Source organism: Aulonocara sp. 'chitande type north' Nkhata Bay, linkage group LG2 (genome assembly GCF_057382095.1).
Source record: "Aulonocara sp. 'chitande type north' Nkhata Bay isolate Kocher_YH1m ecotype deep benthic linkage group LG2, A_spYH_male_GT1.1, whole genome shotgun sequence".
Classification (NCBI taxonomy): domain Eukaryota; kingdom Metazoa; phylum Chordata; class Actinopteri; order Cichliformes; family Cichlidae; genus Aulonocara; species Aulonocara sp. 'chitande type north' Nkhata Bay.
The window spans coordinates 35,655,838-35,681,214 of NC_141345.1; the positions used below are offsets into that span (position 1 = coordinate 35,655,838).

The 25,377-nt window shown below is 37.5% G+C and overlaps 4 protein-coding genes across 6 annotated transcripts; 3 read left to right on the plus strand and 1 right to left on the minus strand.

The window, feature by feature from the left end:
* The first annotated feature begins 624 nt into the window (after positions 1–624).
* LOC147338310 (uncharacterized) lies at positions 625–2,397 on the plus strand. 2 transcript variants are annotated; one of them, XM_086260786.1, is made up of 6 exons: positions 625–667; positions 807–1,115; positions 1,322–1,669; positions 1,827–1,967; positions 2,057–2,112; positions 2,191–2,397. In XM_086260786.1, exons 1-6 carry the CDS (start codon positions 625–627, stop codon positions 2,317–2,319), a joined length of 1,026 nt encoding a protein of 341 aa, XP_086116912.1. In that variant the 3' UTR covers positions 2,320–2,397. The 2 variants fall into 2 exon arrangements, with proteins under 2 accessions (XP_086116912.1, XP_086116922.1); XM_086260796.1 differs by having other exon boundaries at positions 2,063–2,112.
* A 4,377-nt stretch (positions 2,398–6,774) lies between these two features.
* On the plus strand, positions 6,775–9,614 carry LOC147338311 (signal-regulatory protein beta-2-like). The gene is made up of 6 exons (XM_086260723.1): positions 6,775–7,471; positions 7,605–7,925; positions 8,003–8,353; positions 8,450–8,578; positions 8,669–8,712; positions 8,817–9,614. The coding sequence occupies exons 1-6, from the start codon at positions 7,429–7,431 to the stop codon at positions 8,946–8,948; spliced, it is 1,020 nt and encodes a 339-aa protein (XP_086116849.1). The 5' UTR covers positions 6,775–7,428; the 3' UTR covers positions 8,949–9,614.
* A 4,118-nt stretch (positions 9,615–13,732) lies between these two features.
* LOC147338312 (immunoglobulin kappa light chain-like) lies at positions 13,733–16,937 on the minus strand. Its single transcript, XM_086260807.1, has 6 exons — positions 16,895–16,937; positions 16,419–16,748; positions 15,958–16,302; positions 15,490–15,612; positions 14,757–14,827; positions 13,733–14,609 (listed from the first exon to the last, which is right to left on the minus strand). The coding sequence occupies exons 1-6, from the start codon at positions 16,935–16,937 to the stop codon at positions 14,493–14,495; spliced, it is 1,029 nt and encodes a 342-aa protein (XP_086116933.1). The 3' UTR covers positions 13,733–14,492.
* Positions 16,938–22,846: 5,909 nt separating this feature from the next.
* Positions 22,847–24,563, plus strand: LOC147338313 (uncharacterized). Of its 2 annotated transcripts, none has more exons than XM_086260736.1 (6): positions 22,847–22,889; positions 23,068–23,388; positions 23,468–23,827; positions 23,957–24,085; positions 24,176–24,219; positions 24,322–24,563. In XM_086260736.1, exons 1-6 carry the CDS (start codon positions 22,847–22,849, stop codon positions 24,445–24,447), a joined length of 1,023 nt encoding a protein of 340 aa, XP_086116862.1. In that variant the 3' UTR covers positions 24,448–24,563. The 2 variants fall into 2 exon arrangements, with proteins under 2 accessions (XP_086116862.1, XP_086116871.1); XM_086260745.1 differs by having other exon boundaries at positions 24,176–24,218; positions 24,315–24,563.
* Positions 24,564–25,377: the final 814 nt, after the last annotated feature.

Below are 25,377 nucleotides of genomic sequence, written 5' to 3' on the forward strand. Positions count from 1 at the left end.
AATTACCACAACAATCAGGTGCAATATTGATCAAATTCCAATGGATCACAACTTTATTTGGCTGTTTAGCTAGGCATAATCAACATGTATTGTTAACCTTAATTAGACTAGAAAACATGTTTTTTGCAGACAATTTCAATCTGCAAAACCTGTAATCAATAATCAAACAATAACTTTTATTAATGATTTAAAATGTTGTTAATTTTTAGTCTTTGGGTCTTAAAATGTTCATGTGTTTCACTTGGAAATATAATTGTGGCTCTTTAGTTTCAATATCAATGTGAATTTCAATATGAAAGTTATAAAAAATGTTTTTGCACACTTCTTTCCAGCTGAGAGTCAAAATTATGCTTTCATGTATTCTTTCTGTAAGTTTCATTTTGAGAAACCCACAACAAGTCTTAAATATGAAATGACACAACCTACATTTGGTGTTGTTTCATGTGCTTAGGTTGGAAAGATGGTTCATATTGTTTCCACTACGGTAATGCAGTGAAAAACCAACGAAACGAGAAGCCAATCAGACTGCACTGAGAGTGTTTCCTCCCACTTCATATGATTATATTTAGATGGATCATTTAAATTACGTTTTTATTACAGCAGTATCAAGTCAAAACACCAGAAATGAGGGTTATGTTTTATTTATTCCTGATGCTCAATGTTGGTCGTAAGTATATGGAGAGATAATATTTACTGCAAATATATATTTAAAGTAATGAAATTTAAGAAATTTAAAAGGACAAACAAAATTAATGATGACTGAGTGGACTGATTTTTTTCCCTTTTTGTTTTTTGTTTTTGGTCAGGTTGCTCAGATGAACAGACTTTCGAGACAAAGACTGTTTACGTTGGGGAGAATATTAACCTGACGTGCCCCCGTAGAGATGTAGGAACCTTGTTTTGGATCAAGCTTGTTTCTGGAGACTTTCCTAAAATCTTAGGAAGATCATTTAGCTCTCAGAGTGCTGATCAGCGCATTAGAACTGTAACAGATCCTGGAATATTTGATCTGTATATTACAAAAGCACAGCAGAGTGATACAGGAGTTTACATCTGTATGAAAACAGCAAATAGAGAACTAACATTTTTGAATGGAACCTACTTAAAAGTTCAAGGTAAGTAGACAAAAACCTGAAGAATGTTTGTAGATTCCTGTAAAATTTGTAAATTTACATTGATTGTTTGCTCATTTGTGCATGGAGGTATGAATAGGCGTACCACCATGCGAACACCAAATAGTTAATATAAAAAAAAGGCAAAGCTTTTTATTGAATTTTGCTAAAATAACAAGTGATTTTGCACATTCTTTATAATTACTTAGGACCTGAGCCTCCTTTCACTACAGCTCCTCCACCTGATTCTGTCCATCAGGAACACACAGTCAATCTTCAGTGTTTGGTCCTCCATGACTTCCAGAATAAAACATGTCCAGTAGATGACAACGTGTTCTGTTTGAGCGCAGAACCACATCAATCTAACCCGGGCTCTAATTATACTCATGTGAATGGTGGAGATGAATATGAAAGGAACTCAGAGGCACTCTCCACAAAAACATGTTTCTACAGCTACTTCAGAAACTTCAGCTCTTCTGATTCTCAGACGTATTACTGTGCTGTGGCCACATGTGTGGAGTCTTTTTCTCGAAATAAAACAACAGGCGATGCTGAAGGTAATTGAGTAGTATTTTTATATAATGGAGCAATTAGAGGATTTGTGCATTTTGTTACATTTTAGTTTTTTTATCTATTCTATAATGCCTAAAAAAATACTTTTGGTAACAATTTTAATGACTGTTAACTTTCATTATTTCTTTTTTTTTATGTCAGCAGTCAAGAAAAGCTGCTCAAAGAAGGACAATACAATTCTCTATCTGTTGTGTGTCGCTTTGGCAATAAGCCTGATTGTTATAGCCTGTCTAGTTTATTCAATCAAGAAGCTAAAGAAGAGTTCATATGTATATTCTAATGGTAAGCAAAGTCACTCCCATCACATCAAGCAATCAATACTAGGAAAATATAACCTAATTTTACTGCTTTTTTTTTTAATGACAATACAGATGCAGTTGCCCTGCAAACAAATGTAATTTCAAGTGGTGACCAGGAAAATCAGCAGGTAATTATAAGGACAAACAGAGCCATAAGCTTCCAGCATGTTTACCTGTGTAAATATTAACATGTGCTGCTTCCTCAGACAGATGAGGACTTGTTGTTTTATTCGGCACCAACTTTTAAAAAAGCGAGCAAATCGGGGACAAAGGATACAAAACCTGCAGAGGAAGAGAGCATCTACACTGATGTCAAGGCTCTTGAGCTGGATTAAGCTCTATAGCATCATGGATGTGGACATATATTTCACTTTTGTTAGAAATGTAATTATTTGTATATTTTTGACACTGTATTTCCAGTTTATGTGCAAAGACTAAAAAGTATATTATTAAGCTATTTTAGAGATGAAAACAGTATGAATCCCATCTATGAATGGTTTTAGTCTGTGTTGTTGTGTTCTTTAATATTATTTAGTATATTGATGTGTTTCTCTGTAATCCACATGAATACATTATTTTCACGAATATAATGAAAGTAAAAAGTGGTTACAGTGGATATACAGTTTCCTGTTTGATAGTAAATAAAGTTTAATACAAAAATATAACACAAAATATCAACAGTACAAGAAAGTCACTAATTATTTAATTAAATTTCTTAAAACAGAGTCAGTGTGGCATTTTTTCTTGTATGTGTATATTTTTAGCTATGAACTTAAATTTAATTTAATAAACTTAAATTTTGACAATAACTCAGTTAGTCTAGGCTACTCTGAAATAAGTAAAAACTTGCCGACTTTCCTTACTCCAGAGGTAAGGCCTAGTGGCTTCATAGTATAATAATTCAAGAAACAAAAACGCTTCATGGGTCATAAGCTAGTGTACCCTTTCTGCTTGTTCTAAACCCTGATAAATGGGAGCATTTTGTCAGGAAGGGTATCCAATATAAAAACTACGCAAAATCAAGTGTGTGACCCATCTGTGCTGGATGCTGTGGCTGTACCTTGGGGGAAAAAGGCAGCAGCTACAAGTACAGTATCTAAGTCAGAGGTGGGGCCTGATGGTTTTATTTAAGTTTCTGTCAGTCATTATGGTTATACCCAATTTTAAAATCACAGTAATCAGACTTCGACAACAGTCAAAATAACTGGAATTCCATAAAGTGATATAAACCAAGTTTTGTTACATAGTGACAAAAAGGAAAGAATGAGTCCCAGTCTGGGGCTTGTTGAACCTTGATCCTTGTGGGAGATGGTCACCACCAGTGTTGGTCAAGTTACTTGAAAAAAGTAATCAGTAACTAATTACTGATTACTTCCCCAAAAAAGTAATCCCGTTACTTTACTGATTACTTATTTTCAAAAGTAATTAATTACTTAGATACTTAGTTACTTTTTAAAAACACGATTTACAACCTGAAGAGGTGATAAAGTGATAGATCTTTCAGCCCAATTCTACTTTTTCTACATAATCCATCATACAAAATGTAATCAAATGGAAAAGTCTCTTTTTTTAACTTGTTTTATCAGTTTTAATCTTTTAACTTTATGCATCAAGCAAAAATTTAATTATATGCAACATTCTCTGACTGGAAGAAATTAGTTTAACATTTAAACCTATTTTCTGCACATTCCAGCACATAAAATAAAATATTTTTTGTGTTTACACTCAGTCTTTCAAATACATGCAAGTAAAACACAGCAGAAAATAAATAAAGTCAAAGACTCAGCGGTCCTGTTGCTCTATTTTCACCTGTAAAGCAGGACTGCGGTAGGCGGAGGTTTACCCTGGTGCAGGTGTGCCGCGGTCAGTGGAAGAATCCGCGAGTTTCTCTGTGAGTTTCCCATTACGTCGTAGCTACTCGGTGCTTGTTTGGAAGTTTAGGGTTTTTTTCGCTGTAAAAAGAAGTTTTCTTCCCACGCACAGCGGACACTAATGTTTTTGTCACTTTTTATGGAATCAAACTCAAAGTAAGGTCAGTACTTCCACGCTTTAAACGCTGCACGCTCATACTCTCTCCCACAATCGATATGTGATCCATTGTTGATCTGCACACAGCTGTTGTCACTAACGGCGCACTCGCTTACGTCACTGTCATGAGACATTCTCGCAAAAAATCACGGTTTTAGTAAAACAGTAACGCAGCGTTCCTACGGGAAAGTAATCTAATTACCGTTTTTGCAATAGTAATCCCTTACTTTACTCGTTACTTGAAAAAAGTAATCAGATTACAGTAACGCGTTACTGCCCATCTCTGGTCACCACTCTCCACTGGACAGTTCTACCCCTTCCTGGGATGCAGGTACTTGTTGGTTCTGGGGCATGTGGTTATTTTGACTTCTGCTCAGCAATCTATACTCTATAGAGCAAAAAGCTAATTAACTATGTAATGCCTCCAGTAATGCCACCCATTACCCCACCTTTGCAAACACAATACTTACTGATAAACAATAAAATACTATTTTGATGAATGAATTTTAAATTGTGTCTTTAGACATTTTGTTACTAGCAGTCTGTCTCAAAAACACATAATTTGTTTCCATTTCTTTAGATTAATCAGCATCTATCCATCCATCCATCTGTCTTCTTTCGCTTATCCGGGGCCGGGTCGCAGGGGCAGCAGCATCTCCCCAGCCACCTTCCCCAGCTTGTCCGGGGGGACACCAAGGCATTTTCAGGCCAGCCGAGAGATATAATCTCTCCAGCGTGTCCTGGGTCTGCCCTGGGGCCTCTCCCGATGGGACATGCCTGGAACAACTCACCCAGGAGGTGCCCAGCAGGCATCCTTGTCAAATGCCAGAACCACCTCAACCTTGTGAATCTGGATGACTTCATAAAATTGTATTATTAATAGTAATATTAAGATTGATATGAATAATATTTATTTTAATAATATTTAATTAATCTGATCACCTCCTTATCCCGACAAACTGCTCTGAGTTTTCATTGTACGGAGGAGAAGATCACCCAGTAGAGTTCACCTATTTGAAAACACAGCCTGACTACTTAGTTTATTTCAGAAGCACTTTAGAACTGAACCTTACTGGTTACTGACATGGTGGTTTTATAGTCCTGTCTGACCAGAATCCTGTGATTCCGGTCGGACAGGGGGTTCACCCACCGTGCGTGTGCAGTGATTCCTCCAGGATCCTGACTGAATGTTACTGGAAGCGGATTACGTAAGTGACTGCCGAATATTCCAGACAAGTGGTCTGGAATAGAGCAGAGAGGGGACACTTTTCATAGGTTTTAACACTCAGTTTCACCTCTGTATTTGTTATAATTTTGCGCTTCTCTGTGGCTTGCTGACTTACCAGCAAAACCACAGACAAGAGTAGCCCACAGACCAGTTGTACCATATGCTCTGTAGACTGGCTCCATCTGACAACAGAACTCACTGCAGGACAACAAATGTCGTACCTCTGCTTGGTATTTGCAGTTATTTATGAAGATCTTTGAAATGTCCACTGTTGTTTTGTGATAACATTCATATTTTATTATAAATGAAGAAGCTGCCGTACATTTAAGTGAAGCTACTCTGTGGCTCCACTTGCTCGGTGTACTGTTCTCTCTTAAACTCTTCTTAAAGACTTCGACTCTGGTCCTACATACATTTAATAATTTGCAAACCTGAGATTGGTCATGTTTGCATCTGGAAATAAATATTTGTCTGTTCTGTATTGTCATTTTTGTGTCATTTTTCTGATGTGAAGATGGCTGAGGCTTTTTTTGAGTCTTGAGTCATTTTAATTTTATTTATAAATGCTTCATAAGGCAAAAAATTCTTATCACTTTGGTGAGGTCACATAAAATACTAACAACTGAATTAAACATGAATTACAATATGAAACATGTATTTATAAACCCTCTATTAACACACTTACAAACATATATATATAAAACAATTATCCTCTCGCTCCTGTGGGCGGTCTTGCCCTTTGACTCCTCTAACAGAGGCCTGGGTGCTTGAGGGTCCTGCGCAGTATCTTTGCTGTTCCTACGACTGCGCTCTTCTAGACAGAGATTTCGGACGGTGTTCGTAGGATCTACTGGAGCCACTTGCCTAGCTTGGGGGATCACTGCACCAAGTGCTCAGATTACCACTGGGACCACTGTTACCTTTACCCTCCACATCTTCTGGAGTTCTCCTCCCAACTCTCGGTACTACTCATGTTCCTTTTTCCTGATGTTGCTGTCATTCGGTGCAGCTACAGCTATCGCTACGGCCGTCTTCCTCTGCTTGTCCACCACTCCTGTTCCAGTTGGTTAGCCATCAACAGCTTGTCTGTCTTTAATTGGAAGTCCCACAGAATCCTAGCTTGGTCATTATCAGGGGCATGTCCCATTTTGACCTCTGGACTTCCAGACTGTATTGTTCTTGCATATTATGCCAGCCATTTTATTATGGCTTGGTTTTTGTTAAACAACCAACGCCTGGTCTGTGTAAAAGACCAGGGCTTTCATTACAAGAAATAAATAAATTCCAGCCTAGTTTCAGTTAGGATTTGGACTCGGCTGCTATTTGTCAATTATTCTGTTTATAAACTGTAAGGACAAAATTTCACGTTACAGCTAAATGATAGAAGGTTTCAAGGTTAGTGGCCTTTAAATCTTTACACACCTAGGATTGAAGCCAAGGGTAATTGGGTATGAATGAAAATTACGAGTGGTGGTGGTTCTACACTGAAAGATGCCCATTCTCTGTTTTAGGATAAGTTGCTTCTTGTGTCTTCCTTTTAAATTGGGGAGGAGTGGAGCAGCACACATACAAATGGATTACTACAGTGTCAGGAGTGATGCTGAGAGCAGAACTGTATATTCTGTGCTTTATGAATGTGTGGTTAAAAGTGTGTTGGTCAGTAAGCTGAGAAAAGTGGTATATCATTTCAAATACATTAATAACAAACAACAACAACAAAAAATTGACGTTGTGAATACAGAGTAAAAATATGTGAATAATCCTGGATTGTTTCTCATGAAATTTGCTACAAAAATGGCCAAATATTCTGTTTTTTGAAGACTATAAATCTCCATTGTTCAGCCTGCTCTTTAGCTCTACAGGTGGTAAAATGTCGTGTCCCCCTGGCCAATATTCAATCTACAAATTTTCCCTGAAATGTACAGTGTGACACATTATAGCTATTTCAAGATCGAAGAACACAAATAGTTACCATGTTGGCAGTGTTAAAAACCAGAGTCCAACACAATAGAAGATGAAAGAGAGGTGATATGTTTTACAAAGCACAGAGGTAGATGTAACAGGAAATGTACTTTTGAATCTATTCTGTGTTAGCCAATCAGGTGCATTTTACTGACCTAAAACGATCATTCCACCTCCTTCACTCATTGAAATACCAGTACGGTCCCCAACAAAAAGCAGAGCCAAGATGATCGTCTTTTGGGTTACATTGTTTTTTTTTCACCAAGGATGTAAGTGCATTTTTATTTTGTCTAAAAATGTTCTTAGTTAAGGATTTTCATGTCAAATAGACATATACAGAATAAAAGAGTTTTACATTGGAAAGTTACAATGTCAAACAAAATGTTATTTCTCTTATTTCAGATTCTCTGGTTCCAGTTAAAACTGTTCAGCTTGGTGAACCAGCAACCTTGACATGCACTATTCCCAAAGAGCTCAGCGTTAGGGGACTCAAATGGTACAAGCAGAGCGTCGGGGATACTCTTAAATTAATAGTTACTCTGATTCAGCCTAAAGCTGATTTTAGTCCTGGATTTTTGAGCTCAAGATTTCGGATAAATAATGATGCAAATTTTAGCAGCCTGACCATTTTGGAGACAGTTCAAGAGGATGAGGGTCACTATCATTGTACAAACACAGAATGGATTGGAACTACATGGGGTGGAATATATTTGTTAGTTACAGGTAATAAGCCAATCTACTTTTAAAAATGTTCACATTTTTCTGTGCATGTTTTGGAGAATGTGATTTGTATTACACAGGAAAAGCTCAGAGGACATCAAACTATGCAGTCAGTCAGTTACTGATAGAATCAAATCCAGGAGACACAATGACGCTCCAGTGTTCAGTCTTCTCTGACTCTGACAACAAGACGTGTCCAGGAGATCTCAATATTCTCTGGGTCAGAGAGGGATCAGATAAATCTCTTCCAAACATCATCTACACTGACAAAAACAGAAGTAATGAATGTGAGAAAAGATCTGACCATCAGAAGACATGTGTTTATCGCTTCTCTAAGAAGGTCAGCTCCTCTGATGCTGGGACTTACTACTGTGCTGTGGCCACATGTGGGGAGATATTATTTGGAAGTGGAACTACTGTGGTTATTCAAGGTAATGTTATCATTACTCTATTAATTAGAAAAAATGTCACAAATGGCACTTTGGCATTCATCTCATCTTTTCCTTTTCTTTTTAATATGATTGCAGACAGCAGTGTGTGGTCACAGACAGCTAGTAGAGTTGTTTTCTTGCTCTGCGCTGTCGTGGTTATAAGTCTGATTGTTATTGCTGTCCTCATTTACACAATCAAGATAAACAACAGTGATCATCCCAAAGGTAATTGAAGTTAATCATAATTCTCTTTTTAATTAAAAGCATATAAATCTTGAGTTTTATCCATTGTTATCCGTATTTTCCACAATCAAGCTGCTGACCTGCAGAAAATCTTTAGTGATGAGAAAAAACAGCAGGTAAAGCAATTAAAGCTGAGAATATTCTTAAAAAATATAACATGTTTCTTATTTAAGTTTCTTTTTAATGTTTCTAATATTTTTTATGCACTGCATTTTCCCAGAATGAGGACACATGGATGTTTTCTGCTGTTGTCTTTACCACAATAGAAGTTGACAGAAGTATAACAAAGAGTGCAAACACAGTGACGAGGCAGCAGATCTATATGGCTGCCAAGAATCTTGGGCTGGATTAGGTCTATATATGATGCCTTGGTATGAAATAATCTTCTTTATGTTTGCTTAGAGCTAATTGTTTCTTTTTATAATGTGGCTTTGTGTACATATTATTATCAGCATGTTTAAATGCACTTTGATTGATCGCAACTTAATAATTAAAATGTACATGTTTGTATGCATGTAAAGATCCGCCCTGAACAGCAGCGTTCCTGGTTTAGTCTGGAGTGTATGAGGTTCAGATAGTTAGGGTGCATACCAAATAAGCACATACCCATTAAAATAAAAACAAACAGACATCTGTGAAAGCAAGGGATTATCATTCTTGGTAATTGTGTAGTAAATATGCAAATTAAATCTGTACCAACTGCATTTTTTAAATTTCATTTTTATGATGTATGATGATAAAATCTTGGAGAAATAAGTAAAGGGTGAATACGTATAAGAAAAGTACTGTAGCTGAAACTAAAGACTAACAGGAAGGTGCTGATGTATTCAAACAGGGAAACCACACACGAGAGAAGTTTACAGATTTCAAGCTAAGAAAAAAGGTGATTGTGATCAGTGCATAGTGTTGATTTGTGTCTCAGAAGAAAGAAATGTAGAACAATGAGGGTTAAAAGGAAAGCATCATAGTACATCATTGTCTTTATCATTTTGCAGTCTAGTTGTAATGAATTGTCCTAAAATCCTATTCTCAATGTTACTGTGTTTGTCAACATTATTAAATAAAACACCTTCTATCAAATCTTGTTATTGTTCAACTTCGCTTTGCAGCTTTGTAAACATTTTTCATCACTAAAATTCCTTTAGCATTTGAAAGTAAAAGATAGGAGTTAATGAGGTTTTATAATATTTTTCTTACAGTGATTTCTATCTGTCCATTCTCTTTCTCTTATCCATATTAAGGGTACTGGGGGGCTGAAGCCTATCGCAGCTATCACAGAGCAAGAGGTGTGGTATACTCTGGAGAGGTCGCCACACTGACTCAGGGCTAACTAACTGCTGTATTCATTATTTGTGTACATTTCATGAGTAATGCTCTCCTTAATATTAAAATGGACAGATTAAGGACAGATCATTACATTTTCCTGCTCACTATAAGAGTCTCATCCAACAGCAGCGTACATACAATCTTGTGGTCATTTTCTCGTTTTCCTTTTTTTTAAAACTCTCATTGCATAGCAATCCCCGGTGATTACATCATGACCTGTAATGACTTACATTTCACAATCTTTACATTTGCATTTCTTACATTCAGGGACAGTCCTAGCATGTTTGGTACCCTGGGCGAACACTCCCTCTCCCTCTGTCAATTTTCCATCAGTAATTTTGCACTCTAGTATCACCCAACCCCACAACATGGACTAATAGACTAATAGACATATACCTTGTATAAGGTTTTTTTCTGGGATTTCACACAACCCAGGAAAAATAATTAATACAAAATGGGCTTGGAGTGACAATATTATGAATGAAATGTGCACTACTTGGAAGCAGCCCGCCCCCTCCCCTTTCGACAGGTTGTGTGTGAGACTTCAGCACAGCAGCAGGCGCACCGAGGGCCCCTCACGCTCACTTTTTGCATAGATGTGTGTGATAGAATTTAGAAAACACATGTGTGCAAATTATAAGTCTATATCATCATTTCTCAAGTTTTTGTGTTTGTTTTAGGGCAGTCAGTGTTAACGCGTTAACGGCGTCATCACGATTAATGCGATTAAAATTTTTAACAGAATCAACCTATCCGGAGCGCAGAACGGACAAACTTCAGACAAACTGCCCGAAATGCGTTGAGAGAGAGATTTCAGCGATTTTACGACATTCTGCTCTCCAGATGGAGTAATTGCTGCTTCAGCCAGAGAATCTCCCGCCGTCCCGCCCCTCTCCTCCCTGTGTGGCAAGCAGCAGGCGCACCTTGCAAATAAAGGGCACCTTTACTCCCTGCAAATAGGCAATAGAAAACCAATCAGTGCCCATGCAATCCCCAAAATGCGCTGGCATGATGTCGGGGCTGTATGGATAACCACGCAAGCCTCTAACCCAGTATTCCCGCTCGCAGTGCATGACACAAACCTGAGTAGATGCGTGCTCTGACTTAAGGAGACTCTTAAAGCAGCAGTATGCCCCTCAAAATGCCTGCTCTAGTCATGACAATGACAACTCTAGAAACAGACCTTTTGTAGACAGGTCTGCAGTTTGTCTGGTCTGCTGAGGAAAAGCCAGTCAACCTCTCCCCCTGAAAAGAGAAATTGGAACTAGAATTCGCCATTTCAGTGTTTTAAAACTGTATGTCAAGAGCAAGGAAGCTGAGACACAGAGGGACCCTGCACTTCACAACACAGTGGCTTCAATTACAAGGTCACCACATACTACATTGCAACCTGCTTCTTAGTCAAAATGAACATCATGAAGAATTTTAGAAGGTTTGAAACCAGTGAATAACAATATGAACTCACCATTGAGGATTTAACAGAGGTCATAGGTCAGGTGACTAGAGTTATTTCCCCATTGGTCTTTATACAGCTAGATTTTTTTTTAATTAAAAGAGTAATTCTTCATTCTTAAGTAACCAGATAACCAGATCCCTCCTGGTTAGTAAAGAATGCAGGTTTTTGTCCACTGGTTTCAGTTTTAAGACCAATGAGCTACGTCCATATTGCCGTCCATGACATAAATTTTCAGAACATGATTTCAAGGAATAGCCTAGTAAGAACATTAAGAGTAAGAATATTATCATTAAAAGATTTTGGAGGAAATAAAGAAGACTTTGCAAACAATATGAGCTACATTGCAAAAGTGGAAAAAAAGTGGGAAAATCAGAGGAAAAAACAAATAACATGTTAACTTTAGATTTACTCAGAACAGACTTCACTCAGCCGCAGCTGTATTTTTTATATCACCTTCATATTTTTAGAAAAAATTGTTCTTTTGTCTACACTACACTACTTTTTACTCCAATTTACATTTTCTCTGTCATATTTGCATATTTGTCTCAGTTGAATCAGAAACCTTTAATTGCTTCTAGGTTCTTGTGATACTGTGCTATAAGCCAAGCGTAAAGCACCACAAACACCTCCCTGACTTTGAATACCATGCTAACCATTTGCAATTCTGAAAGCAATACCAACTAGATTTTTAAGTCTTGCTATAAAATGAGTAACAATTGGGTGGACATTGGGATTGGCTTTCCCAGCTAGTAGCTTGTAATGCAGCCTTCAGTAATAGTAATAAACCACACAGCAGTAGTGCATCGAAGACACTGAAGTGGCACATAACCAGGTAGCTACCACAACTAATACAAGGTAGTTGCAGTAGGTTAACGTTAGTTTTTAAAAAAGAACTTACTTCCAGATGTTTCTTTAGGTTGGAGGTGGAGTCTTTTGATGCTGAGAGCAGCTTGGTTGTTGGCAAACAGAGTTTGCATTGTACAGTCAGACTTCACCCATCCCTTTCTTATTTAAATGTGAAGTGGTGTCGGAATTTCCAAGTAAGAAATACATTCCTGCCCGTGCACTGCTGGCTCTGTTGTGCTGGCTCCAGGTCCACTGTGTAACTGACACCACCAACATTAGAGCCTCTTAGGCTACGTTCACACTGCAGGTCTTAATGCTCAATTCAGATTTTTTGATCAAATCCGAATTTGTCTGCTCGTTCACACTACAAATAAAATGCGACAGCAACGCGCTCTAGTGTGAACGCTCAAAGCGGCCGCATGCGCAAAAGAAGACGTCACACACAACGCGCTCTGTTTAGACCCAGAGCAACAGTATTGTTTGACTGATGGACCTTAATATAAAGACTTCGGACTTTACGTTTCCCAATTTTTGCTTTAAGTTATTTTGTTATTTAAATAATAATGTAAATAGCCTAATAATGATCCTTATTGCTGTGTAAGAGGAGCGGTGCTTCAAAGGATAGCTGCAGGTTTCTGTCAGAATCTGCAGATTATACAGTACAAATAAAATGTTCACGTTTCTCCAACGTTGTCTTCCCAACAGTTTCACTGGATGGCCAGGAAGCGTTCACGATGTCTTCTCGGACGCTTCTCCGGCGCTGATAATTGGCGTCTGTCTTGTGTCAGTGACGTAAAAGACGGATTTAATGCGATATCATCAAACAGCAGTCGCTTTCTAAAACATCGGATATGTATCGGATTCAGCACCACGTACAAAGTGACCCAGATCGGATTTGAAAATATCGGATTTGTGCCGTTCACACTGTCACACCATGATCGGTTGTGGGTCGCACAGGGTCAAAACATAGGATTTGATGTTTGGGTTTCCAGCAAAGCGTGGAATTACCAAAATCAGAGAGGGGATAGAGATGGGATAGCCTAACATATGAAACAGGAAAAGACCGCAGTGTAATCCATTTATTTTAACAAAGTGACTGTGTTCTAGTTATTAACTATTTAAGCAGTAACTGTAACAGAATACAGTTACTCATATTTTGTATTTTATACAGGTAATGCCAGTACATGTATTCCGCTACTCCCCAACACTGTATTAGCAAAACTACTGTTTTTGATCAATGCACAGTACCTCTTTAAGTTTAACAGATGATTCACATTCTGTCATTTCAAGTTGTTCTTCAGCTGTTAAAAATATTAAAATTTTAGATACCACAACCTATGATTAAATTCACTCAGTCAGAGCTGCATATACAGAAACTTTAGAGACACTTAAAGTATAACGGAAAAGTGTGACCAACGCGTTTCCACTGGAGTCTTCTCATCAGGTCCTTTTCTTCTCCATGCACCTTAAAAGTAGGTGAAGTTGTGCCAGAAAATATTGTTGCTATACAGAAACTTTAGACATCCTCATTACTTCGAACTAACCAAGTATGATTCAAGCTTAAGGGGAAATAATATAAGACGAATATTATAAGATGGTGATTATCAGTTTAATCAGGTCAGACTAGTTGATACAGAAGAACCAAGACATTGGCATAAAAACAAGACAGGAAGAGAAATTAATCCACTGTTGAAAATTATAATAAATCAAATAAAAAAAGAAACATAAAAGCTTCGCCAAATATATCCCCCAAATTTAAAATCCATAGAATAACAATGAAAATCTGAACCAAAAAACATAATTGCAAAACAAAAACATAATATTTGAAGTTAGAAAAAAACAATTCAACAATATTACAAGAAATCAAAGCCACTGTTGGAATTATAAAGAATTCAAAAAAGGAATCTAAAAGTTAAATCAAAACATAAACTCCTATGATATATTTAAAACTATACTCGAAAACTCTCGGACCACGATAAGCAAAAACTGATTTCACAGACAGACTGAAGTAGCCTGCAGAAGCTGTTCTATGTAACTAATACAAAAAATATATTTTTTATGGCAGCAAAATAAAATCAATAACTATGATAACGGAGATATGGTGATGGCAAAAATAGTGACAAGCAATCTGCGGTGATTTCTTAACAAACTGAGTTTCCCACAAGAAAGTATGTTGCTAAGAAAAAACGAAGCAGCAAGGAAATAAATGCTGATAACTTTGAAATGAGTGTGTCGCTGCATCGGCCCTGCGCTGCCCTGGAGAGGGTGTTAGGTGTGATTATCTGCTTTGAGAACAGAGTACACACACTCTGTGTTTGCTCTTCTCATTTTTATTTTTCTGGAGAAACCCAGTTCTGCACAGCTGGTTGCAGTGTCTTTGTCATTCTGCAAAATATTCATATGTTAGTGTTGCTGAAATTTTGGAGGTCAGAGTTGATGTTCTTTTCATTTTTTATTATTTATTATTTATCGCTGCATGATATGACATTATTAAAATAAAAGGTTAATTGCTTTATTGTGCCACATATTTACCAGAAACGTATTTATGGAATTTGATTGATCCACTGTTGACTTGCCAATATGATGGGAGCCAGTCATTTTTCCTTTCAAAAAAAGAAATCCATTCTCAGTATGTGTACATATAATAACTGCAATTCATGTACTGAAATTGTGACAGTATGACAGAAAATATAAAGAAAAATTAAAGAGCTAACCAAAAAAGAGGTTAACTTATGCAAAGCATGTTCAAATGAAGGTGTTTGGTCCAGATGTCAGCTGTAGAGTATGGAAATACGTAGGAGAAAGGGGAGTGAACTGTAGATTGTTTTAACTTAATCTAGTTTAACTAACTTCAAAAGATGAAGTGACAGGCCTAAAACATGTGTACAGCAGATTGACAGCATCTGCAAGTCACATCCTTAATAAATAAAAGGCCTGACACACTTAAGGCAGTGTTATTGAGGCTCTCGTCAAAATTAAAAGGAATTAAGAATAAACCATAAAATATCATCTGGAAAAAATCTGATTTGCAATGAATATATAATTTTTCTCCAGCATGACAATGATGCCAAACACTCTAATGCACATGGAAATTAAGTTGCAAAGTCTGTGTTGTGCTTGTTTTTGTATATGCACATGTCTGAGTATCTATGTTTGCTGCACACAGTCAGTGAAGTAGCTGCTCTGTCACACATACTACATATGGTAATCATTCAAAAAAATTCAAAAAAGCACTAATTTATCAGTATTTGTTAACATTTCCAACCTGTGCAGCGTTGACAAGCATTCCTTTGATTGCTATAGAAAACAAGAATTGGGATCAAAATCATGCTGCTGGTCAAGAATACTGCAAGCACAAGAACAAACAACCCAAATCCTGATACTGGCTCTGGAAAAACAATAAAATAAAGCATTATGTACATTTAGGATCAATAGGATAAATTAAAACACATAAATTATAAGTAGTCAATAGCTACAAAAGTCAAAGTTCATTGATTTTAGCCAATGAAAAGTTGTCAGATTTTAATTATCGCAATTATAAATGAATCATTATATAAGGAAAACAAGTCTATTTATTTTGCATAGTGTCATTTATTTTCAGTGGTTTGCATAAAACATGATTAAGACAGAAAATATCTCAATAAAACATTGTTGTTTTGACTTCAGCTCTTCCCATTAGCCAGGCTAAACGGTTCAATGCGAGATGGATTTAAATACAAATGTTAATACATACTTATCTCTACTTTAGTTCCTTCACCAAACAGGATCTTTCCACATGTGACCACAGCACAGTAATAAGTCCCAGCATCAGAGTAGTCCTGTATCGTTTTTGATAGACTGTAGACACAGTTTCTCTTCAGAGCCTCATCCCTGCTGTCCATGTGAGTGTAAATGATGCTTGGAGTAAAACTTTCAGATCCATCTCTCAACCAGTACACTCTGTGTTCATCTGGACATTGGAATGCTTTTTCTTTGCTCGTGGAGAGAAGTGAACACTGGAGAGCCAACGAGTCTCCGATCAGAACAGACTCTTTCTTTGGAACTTGTTTCATGTAGATTGATTCCTGCTGGTTGTAATCTGTAAATTAAGTCAGATTTGTAACCTAAACAATTAATAATAGATTTTATTCTTTGTGCGAGTGATTTAACTGTTCACTGAACATAACAGTTTTAGTGCCATTGGTAGCGTCTTACCTTTCACAGCCAAGAATGTGCCACTGCTGAACATCTGTGAATATGTTTTTCGCGTTTGACAGAAATATGTTGCTTCATCCTCTTTGCTGACATTTCTGATAGTAAATATTTCTTTGTTCAATGTGAAACGTGAATCTTTAAATGCATCAGTTGAAGTTATTTTGTCCAGAATAACAGAAGCAACACTTTGGGGCAAGTGTCCCAGAGACTGTTTATACCAGTGAAAGGATTTGAACTCCTCAGAGACTTCACAGCCAAAAGTAACATTGTCACCAAGGTCAACAACAGTCAAAGAGATCAACTGAGGAACCTCTGAAGTTTGAGTCACAGCTGAAGAAGAAAAAAAATGCAGTTAACAAAATGACAAAATCGATGTAAATACTGTTAGATAAATATCCAGCAACAGTAAATGTGTACCACGGTGTAGTACAAACATGCTCTTCATGTTTTTCTGACGAGCAATGAATTGCAGTTACATGGTGTACAAAGAAGAATCAAAGCAGCCAGTGCTATGATCATTGTGGTGCAGCACTCTTGTTGCTCTCTACTGATCTTCTCTTGCTCAAATAGGAGGCATACAGCCATCACATGGTGACGAAGGTTTGACAAGCAGAAATCAATGATTGGCTGAAATGTAGGAAATGGCCTTTCTCCCATTTAGGGAACATTGTGTATATTATCACTGGATCTAAGAGGTTTTTCTTTCGGAGTAACTACTTTGATAACCACTTAAAATGTGTCAGAAAGTCTTATGTGCCATTCTCAGCACAAGCTCTGGGAATCTTTTTATAGCAGTATTTTACTTAGAGTAGTAGCTTCATGATGTTTCTTTGTAAATCAGATACACATCAGATTTATGATGCAAACTTTTTATTTGATCATAGCTTAATATCTTTCTGGTTAACCAGGATTTAGAAAATGAAGTGTATCAATATAGGTAGAGCTGACTTTTCCTGAGTATTTAGGGGAAATTGAGAGCTACATCGTACATTCTGTAGGTTTTAGGGAAAAACCACAAAGAAAGCATGTACAGTATTTGAGAGACAGAGGACACTAACTGTGTATTTGTCACCAAGGTGCAAGATACAAGATTTTTTACCATTGAAACTTAGAATTTAGTTTTTTCTTAAAAATAACATCAAAACATGGAATACAGGTGTCTTTTCATTGGCTTTTTATGATAATAATATAAAATAATGGCTACATAAAAAAGAGAGAACAACAAGGAAGTCACATTCAACTGCAACACTCATAGATGAAGGCTGTGGTGGGCCTTTGACCAACCCTACTGAAGCTGTTTCCTCAGAACAGGACACATCATGAAGTTTTATGTACCGTTAATTTGAATGGGCTAAAAATCTATTATTGTACTAAGTTAACACATTCTGACAATCTTAGGGGAGGTGGTCAAAACAAATATACTCTTGTAATCTTGTGAAAAAAAGAAAAAAAGTAGTACAAGTGAATCATGAGCACCTCCCCTGGTTTCCTTGCAATTACCAATGAAAACAAACAAAAACAAACCACAGTGTTACTGAAATCAGTCACAGCATGACTGAACAGGTCTGAGTGTTGGTGTCTGTTTCTCACATAGGCTTTAACAACTCCAGATGTTTGTTCTGATATAAAAACTAGTCACATTAAAACTATAGTATTATCATTTCCCTTTAAAAACAACAGCAAACAAAACAAACAAACAAATGACACAGTGTTTCAAGATCAGATACCTGAGATTGAAAGAGACAAGAAGAAACCCTGTTTGTATTCACACCCCTGTTTGAAAGCCCAACCACAGCAATGCTTAAGTTTCCATCATGCATCAACCATGGCTATTTTTGTCTTTGTGTGTTTCAGGTGCAAGCAATGTTGTGCACAAAAAGGATGTACGGAGTACTAAAAGAAGATGAAGAACATGTGAAAAGAATAATCAAGTTATCGGTGTCCTGTTTGAAAAGATATTTTACAATCGTTAGCTTTCTTGCTTGTAGCTGTTTGTGTAAGATCTGACCACAGGTCAGACACAGAACTGTACTAGGAAATTACAGCGAACTATTTGATTAAACTATAAGACCTATTTATTTGCCACAGGTCATGCAGGTTGTTGTAGATGTTTTCACCACCCGCTGCAGTGCCTTGCAGTCAGCAACACAGCTGGTCAGGATGCTGTCTATCGCACAGTGGTAGACGTTACCCAGTATGTCAGTAGACAGGTGGTTCTTCTTCAGTGCTCTCAAGAAAAAACAGGCACTGATGTGCCTTCTCGACCAGGCTGGAGGTGTTAGTTGACCAGGACAGATTCTCAGAGATGTGCGTCCCCAAGAACTTGAAGCTGGAGACCCGTTTCAACAGCTGTGCCATTTACGTAGATGGGGGCATGGGATGGGTGTCTCTCTTCTCTCTCCTCAAGTCCACAATGATCTCTTTGATTTTGCTGGTATTCAGAAGCAGGTCATTGTCAGCACACCACATAGCTAGTTGCATTACTTCTTCCCTGTAGCCAGACTCAGCATTGTCACTGATGAGACCAATCACCGTGGTGTCATCTGCAAACTTGATGATGGAGTTGGATCCAGGGTTAGGGCAGGGGTCAGCAACCTTTAACATCGAAAGAACCATTTGGACCCGGTTTCCACGCAAAAGAAAACACTGGGAGCCGCAAATACTTTTTGACATCTAATATGAAGATAACACTGTATATATTGTTTTTTACCTTTATGCCTTGTTTGAACAACTAAGGTGTGTTGCTTATGAAATCCTTGAAGTGCTACAGAGAAAATTACATTTTATTTATGCAATTAACACTTTTTGAACTCTTAAAGAAATATAACAAAAGGAAAGACACCCAGCTGAACTAAAATGATCCACGTAGCAAACAAAAACTGTTGTGAGCCGCCACCCTTATATCGCCTTTGGGCTTTTGGAGCCTTGACCTGACTTTTAAAAAAAATAATTTGAAAAAAAGCTCTATTCTGCTAAAAAATGAAAAATAGATATTTACAAAATTCTGCCTAAATATGTATTTTACCTGGTTAATGGGTGTGGCGGGGCGTGGTCTGCAGCGCCGCTGCAGGGGAGGGGGACACACCTGAGCGGCACCCGCAATCATGCCTCGCCGCCTTTACGTCTGTGCTGTTGTGTTGGTATGTGTCAGGCTGTGAGCTGAAAAGCTACAGCCGGCTGTATGCGTCAGCAACCGTGTTCATGGAAACATCGTCGGGTCTGCCGTGATGTGTTTACAATGGAACTTCTGCTCCTGAACCTCTGCGCACAGCGTCTGCAGATCGGGTCTGTACGAAGTCACTTTCATCTTTACGCAGGACTGTAAGCTGTCGTCTGTGAGGCGTGAGCGGTGTTTGTTTCTAACATAGTTCACGGTGGAGAACAGCTGCTGACATAATGTGGATCCGAAGATCCATAATTGACCTACCTGGGGTTGAAAGTCTCGATAAATGCACGGCGTTTCGGCAGGTATACCGGCTTCCGCGAGTGTGACGCTTACTTTGAGCGATGAAAAAATAATAGAATATAATTTTATTTTTTGTATTTCAATATCACAATAATCTTCCAATTTAGAACTACAAGTTAAAAAAGAACTAACATAAATAAAATAAACTTCAGCTAAATGCTTCTAATTTATTTTCCCAAACCACGCGGAGCTGCACTATAAGGACTAAAGAGCCGCATGCGGCTCCGGAGCCGCAGGTTGCCGACCCCTGGGTTAGGGTCATCTGTATCGGTTATGAACTACCTCCAACGCTTCAGTGACTGGAACACAAGTGAAGCAAGATGTAACATTGTACGAGACCATTGTTTGATCTGCCTATATAATGACATCTCTCACCTTCCCAACAAAATCCAAGGTGTTGTGACTTAGCGTAGATTCCCTAAGTATAGTTTGTGGTATGAGTGTGCAAATGAGCTCTTCAATTAAGGGCCTCCAACCAAAAAAAATCTTCCAGACGACCAGTGTTGGGAAGGTTACTTTTAAAATGTATTCCACTACAGATTACAGATTGCATGCCCCAAAATGTATTCTGTAACGTATTCCGTTGCGGTACTCAGTGAGAGTAACGTATTCTGAATACTTTGGATTACTTAATATATTATCGATTTTTTTACCACTACATGAATGTACTATTGCTGAGTGATTATTAATATTACTGAAAGATACTTGCCATACCAATACCAACTAGATTTTTAAATCTTAATATAAAATGAGTAACAGTAGGTGGACATTGGGTAAAGCTGCACTTTTTGCAGCGATCTCGTATAGAAAACTATTCTGTGCATATATAAAACAGGTCTGCGGCTCCGAACAGTAGTAAAGGGACCTCTGGCTAATCCGTCAGGTTTGTGTCGGCTCGTAGCCGAAAACTAACTTCACTTTGTTGTCTGGGTCGACTTTTCTTGCGAGAGACAGAGAGAGGCGTTGAAAGGCTGCTCCAACGGAACTTATTGTTTAGAGAAAAACACAAACACAGTGTACAGTCGAGTCATAATAGCTTACTTACAACTGGGTTACACTGCCCATTAGGCTACATTCTTTAGGGAAATGCCTGTAACACTCTACCTATTGCCCTCATATTAAATTTTTTTTTGAAAAATAATCTTTTAAAGATATTTCTTCACTTTATTATGCGGGCCGCAAGTAGGGGTGACATGGGACGCCAGATTGAGACCCAGGCATTTGAGCCTCTTAATGTGTGTTTTGTGGGTTTCCACCGGCGTGGAATTACCAAAAAAAAGAGGGGACAGCTTAACATATGAAACAGGAAAAGACCGCTGTGTAATCCCTATATTTCAACAAATTAACTGTATTCTGAACACCACCTGTTAAACAGTAACTGTAGCGAAATACAGTTACTCATATTTTGTATTTTAAATACTTAACGGCGGTACGTGTATTCCGTTACTCCCCAACACTGTCCTTCTGGCAGACAAGGATAGGTGCACAGTTTTGCTAAACCAGAAAGACTATCATGAGAAAATTTTGTCACTGCTCAGTAACAAAAATACTTATGAGCCCCTGAAATGAGACCCAGGAAGTGTTTACAGGAAGAGGGTGATACATTGTCTAAAGCAGTTAGAACAAGACAATGCTACTAACCAGACTTCATAACGCAGGCTATACCCAGGGGAACCTACACCAAGTCTGTATGGCTTACCTTGGCTTACCTTTGATTTAAGAAAGCAGAGTTTACCAACACCTGCACTATACATTGCACCCCAAATCATGACTGACTGTGGATATTTCACACTGGACCTCCACCAGCTTGGTTTCTGTTCCTCACCCGTCTTCCTCCAAACCCTTGGACCTTGATTGCCAAATGAAAGGCACACTTTAATCAGGAAAGAGGACCTTGGACCACTGGCCAACAGTCCAGTCTTTCTCCTTGGCCCAGTTGAGTTGCTACCAACATTGGCTCAGTCTCAGAAGTGGTTTGACCTGAGGAACAATACAATTGTAGTCCATCTCCAAGAGCCGTCTGAATGTGGTGGCTTTTGAAGCTGTGACTCCAGCCTCATTCCACTCTTTCTGGATCTCTGCCAGATTCTTGAATCTTCTCTGTTTGAAAATCCACTGAAGGCCACAGTCATCTCTTCTTCTGGTGCATCTTCTCCTGCCACATTTTGCCCTTCCACTAGACTTTCCATTGATATGCTTGGACACAGCACTCTGTGCACAGCCAGCCTCTTTAGCTATGAACTTTTGTAGCTTACCCATCCTATGGAGGGTATCAATGATGCTCCTCTGGACAGTTGTCAAGTCTGCAGTCTTCCCCATATATTGAACCTAACTGAGACAACTGAACCAAAGTGAAGCAATTTAATGACACCTGGGAAAACCTGTGCAGGTGCTTTGAGTTTTGTAAATGAGTTGTTTGTGACACTCAATTTAAAACATTCATGCGCTGCGCTGATGTTTTCTACAGTATTCTAATTTTTTGAATTCCTGTTTTTGTGGGTTTTATAAACTGGAAGCCCAGATTATATACAAATACACAACTAAATACTTGAAATCATTTAAGTTGTGGGCCCTGAATCTATAATTTATGAAAGTTTAACATTTTGAATAGAAGTATGGAAATAAATAAACTTTTCCATGATATTCAAATTTTTTGGAAAGGGTCTGTATATGTGTACCTTGCACTTCATGCCACAAATAGCAGTAGTGACTGAGCTTAGTCCTGTTTGAGTGCCTAAGGGTTAAGGACAAGAATAACAATCCCATAGAGGCAACAGCGCTATTGTTACAAAAACGGACAGTTGTAACAAAAGATGAAAGAGAGGTGACAAATGTGACAGGAAATGTACTTTTGAATCTATTGTGTGTTAACCAATCAGATACTGTCTGACTTAAAACAATCATCTTACCTCCTCCACTCACTGAAATACGGGTAAGGTCCCCAAGAGAAAACACTGTCACGATGATCATCTTATGGATTACATTGTTTTTTCTTCACCAAAGATGTAAGTGCTTTTTAAAAAAAAAATGTCAAAAATGTTCTTAAGTATTTACCTGTCAAATAGGTATGTATAAATTGTTGTTAAAGTAGTTTTGCACTAATAGGTTACCACATCAAACAATATTTGTTTTTTTCTTTTTTTCTCTTCAAGTTACTTTTTTTTCTGCTTTCTCTTAATTCAGATACTGTAGTTCCAGTGAAAACTGTTCAGCTTGGTGAACCAGCGACTATAACATGTGCTATACCCAAAGAGCTCAGCATTAGAGGAGTCAACTGGTACAAGCAGAGTGTCGGGGATACTCTTAAATTAATAGTTACACTGTATAAATCTACAGCTGATTTTGGTCCTGGATTTTCGAGCTTAAGATTTGGAGTATACGATGGTAAGAATTTTACCAGCTTGACCATTTTAAAGACAGTTCAAGAGGATGAGGGACTCTATCACTGTGCAAACACAGAATGGATTGGAACTACATGGAGTGGGACGTATTTGTTAGTAAAAGGTAATAGGCCAACCTATTTTGACAAACTTTGGCATTTTTTTCTAAGCATGTTTTGAAGAATGTCTTTGTAATTGCACAGGAAACACTCAGAGGACATCAAACTATGCAGTCAGTCAGTTGCTGATAGAATCGAATCCAGTCCGTCCAGGAGACACAATGACTCTTCAGTGTTCAGTCTTCTCTGACTCTGAGAACAAGACATGTCCAGGAGGTCTCAATATTCTCTGGTTCAGAACTGGATTAAATAATATTTATCCAAACATCATCTACACTGACACAAATAGCTATAATGAATGTGAGAAAAAATCTGACTCACAGGAGAGGTGTCTTTATCACTTCTCTAAGAATGTCAGCTCCTCTGATGCTGGGACTTACTACTGTGCTGTGGCCACATGTGGGGAGATATTATTTGGAAATGGAATTACACTGGATACTCGAGGTAACGTTATCATTGGTCTATCAAATGTAAAATATATGTGAACTTGCACTTTTACAAGTAACCATGAGCCTTTTTATTACACACTAATCTCATATTTTCCTTTTATCTTTTATTTTAATGTGACTGCAGAAAGCAGTGTGTGGTCACAGAAAGCCAGTAGAGCTCTTTTTTTGATCTTTGCTGTCTTGGTTGTAAGTCTGATTGTTACTGCTGTCCTCATATACACAATCAAGATAAACAACAGTGATCATTCCAAAGGTAATTTAAATTGGTTGTAGTTCTTTGTGTAATAAAAGCATATAAATCTTACATTTTTATTAACTGTTTCCTCTGTGTTTCATAATTAAGTTGCAGTCCTGCAGAAAAACTTTAGTTGTCAGAAAGGGCAACAGGTACAGTACTTAAAGCTAAAATTATTTTCATAATTTTTTTCTGTTTATTTTTTAAGTTATGATATATCTAATATTTTAATGGCTGTATTTTCCCTAAATAAGGACACATGGATTTTCTCTGCTGTTGTCTTTACCATGATGGAAGCTGAAAGAAGTAAAAGAACAGATCCAAAGGCAGCAAAACAGCAGCAGATCTACATGGCTGTCAAGGCTTTTGGGCTCGATTAGGTCTATTTACCATCCTTTGGAATGAAATAAACTTTTTTTGCTGTTAATTTGGAGCTAATAGGTTTTTATGTATTGTCTTTCCATAGGCATTATTATTAATGTCTAGATGTATTTAAATTGAAAATGTACATACTTGCATACATGTCAAGATCAGTCCTGAATACCAACATTCCTAGTTTTGCCTGGATACTCAGGTAATTAGGGTGCATACTACACTGGCACATACCCATTGAAGTTAAAATGTCAAAAACAGAAAGCTATGAAATCAGGGGATTATTATTGTTTGTTATTATATAGTGAATATGCAATCTACCCCAACTGTATTTTTCTGTTTCTATTTTATGATTTACATGATGATATCACCATGAATAAGTAAAAAAGAAAGAAAAGTATTGTAACCACAATCAAAGAGTAACTGGAAATTACTGATGTATTCAAACAGGGGAAACATCAGAGAAGATTAAAGATTCCAACATCCGTAAAATAAGTGATTTTGATCATTGCACTGTCTGGTATAGACAGGATAAAGCAATAATCAACAGTGGATGTAATTTATCATTTGGCATCATTGTCTTTACTATATTTTTGGGACTTTGTTGTAACATAATGTCCTTATTCTTATGGTTATTGTATTTCTCAACATTAACACAATTAATAAATGTAATTTAAATGTAATTAATAAATAGAACACCTTCTAGTGCAAATACAGTATTGTCCAACTTCATTTGGCAGTTTTCTAAACATTTGTCATCACCAGGGCTGGATATTTTAGAATCTATGTCATTAACATTGAAATAGTCATAGTGAACAATGTAGTGGAGTTAGGACCCAAACACAGACTCAGAATGAATGAACAAAAGATGAAGGTCTGTTGCAGGAGTGCAGCAAAAACCAGACTGAGGCAACATGAATCAAACTTGGGCACAGAAA

What these genes read in the sequence shown, in the direction of transcription:
- LOC147338312 (XM_086260807.1), bottom strand. Translation starts at nt 16,937, where the DNA reads ATGATCATAGCACTGGCTGCTTTGATTCTTCTTTGTACACCAT. An exon ending in AGGAACTAAAGTAGAGATAA is followed by an intron (nt 15,613 to 15,957) that starts GTATGTATTAAC and finishes TTGTTTTTCCAG; the next exon opens with AGCCAGTATCAGGATTTGGG. An exon ending in ATTCCATAAATACGTTTCTG is followed by an intron (nt 14,610 to 14,756) that starts GTAAATATGTGG and finishes AATATTTTGCAG; the next exon opens with AATGACAAAGACACTGCAAC.
- LOC147338311 (XM_086260723.1), top strand. Translation starts at nt 7,429, where the DNA reads ATGATCGTCTTTTGGGTTACATTGTTTTTTTTTCACCAAGGAT. An exon ending in GTTTTTTTTTCACCAAGGAT is followed by an intron (nt 7,472 to 7,604) that starts GTAAGTGCATTT and finishes CTCTTATTTCAG; the next exon opens with ATTCTCTGGTTCCAGTTAAA. An exon ending in AATATATTTGTTAGTTACAG is followed by an intron (nt 7,926 to 8,002) that starts GTAATAAGCCAA and finishes TGTATTACACAG; the next exon opens with GAAAAGCTCAGAGGACATCA.
- LOC147338313 (XM_086260745.1), top strand. Translation starts at nt 22,847, where the DNA reads ATGATCATCTTATGGATTACATTGTTTTTTCTTCACCAAAGAT. An exon ending in CAACAGTGATCATTCCAAAG is followed by an intron (nt 24,086 to 24,175) that starts GTAATTTAAATT and finishes TTCATAATTAAG; the next exon opens with TTGCAGTCCTGCAGAAAAAC. An exon ending in AGTTGTCAGAAAGGGCAACA is followed by an intron (nt 24,219 to 24,314) that starts GGTACAGTACTT and finishes TGTATTTTCCCT; the next exon opens with AAATAAGGACACATGGATTT.
- LOC147338310 (XM_086260786.1), top strand. Translation starts at nt 625, where the DNA reads ATGAGGGTTATGTTTTATTTATTCCTGATGCTCAATGTTGGTC. An exon ending in TTCATATGTATATTCTAATG is followed by an intron (nt 1,968 to 2,056) that starts GTAAGCAAAGTC and finishes ATGACAATACAG; the next exon opens with ATGCAGTTGCCCTGCAAACA. An exon ending in GTGACCAGGAAAATCAGCAG is followed by an intron (nt 2,113 to 2,190) that starts GTAATTATAAGG and finishes CTGCTTCCTCAG; the next exon opens with ACAGATGAGGACTTGTTGTT.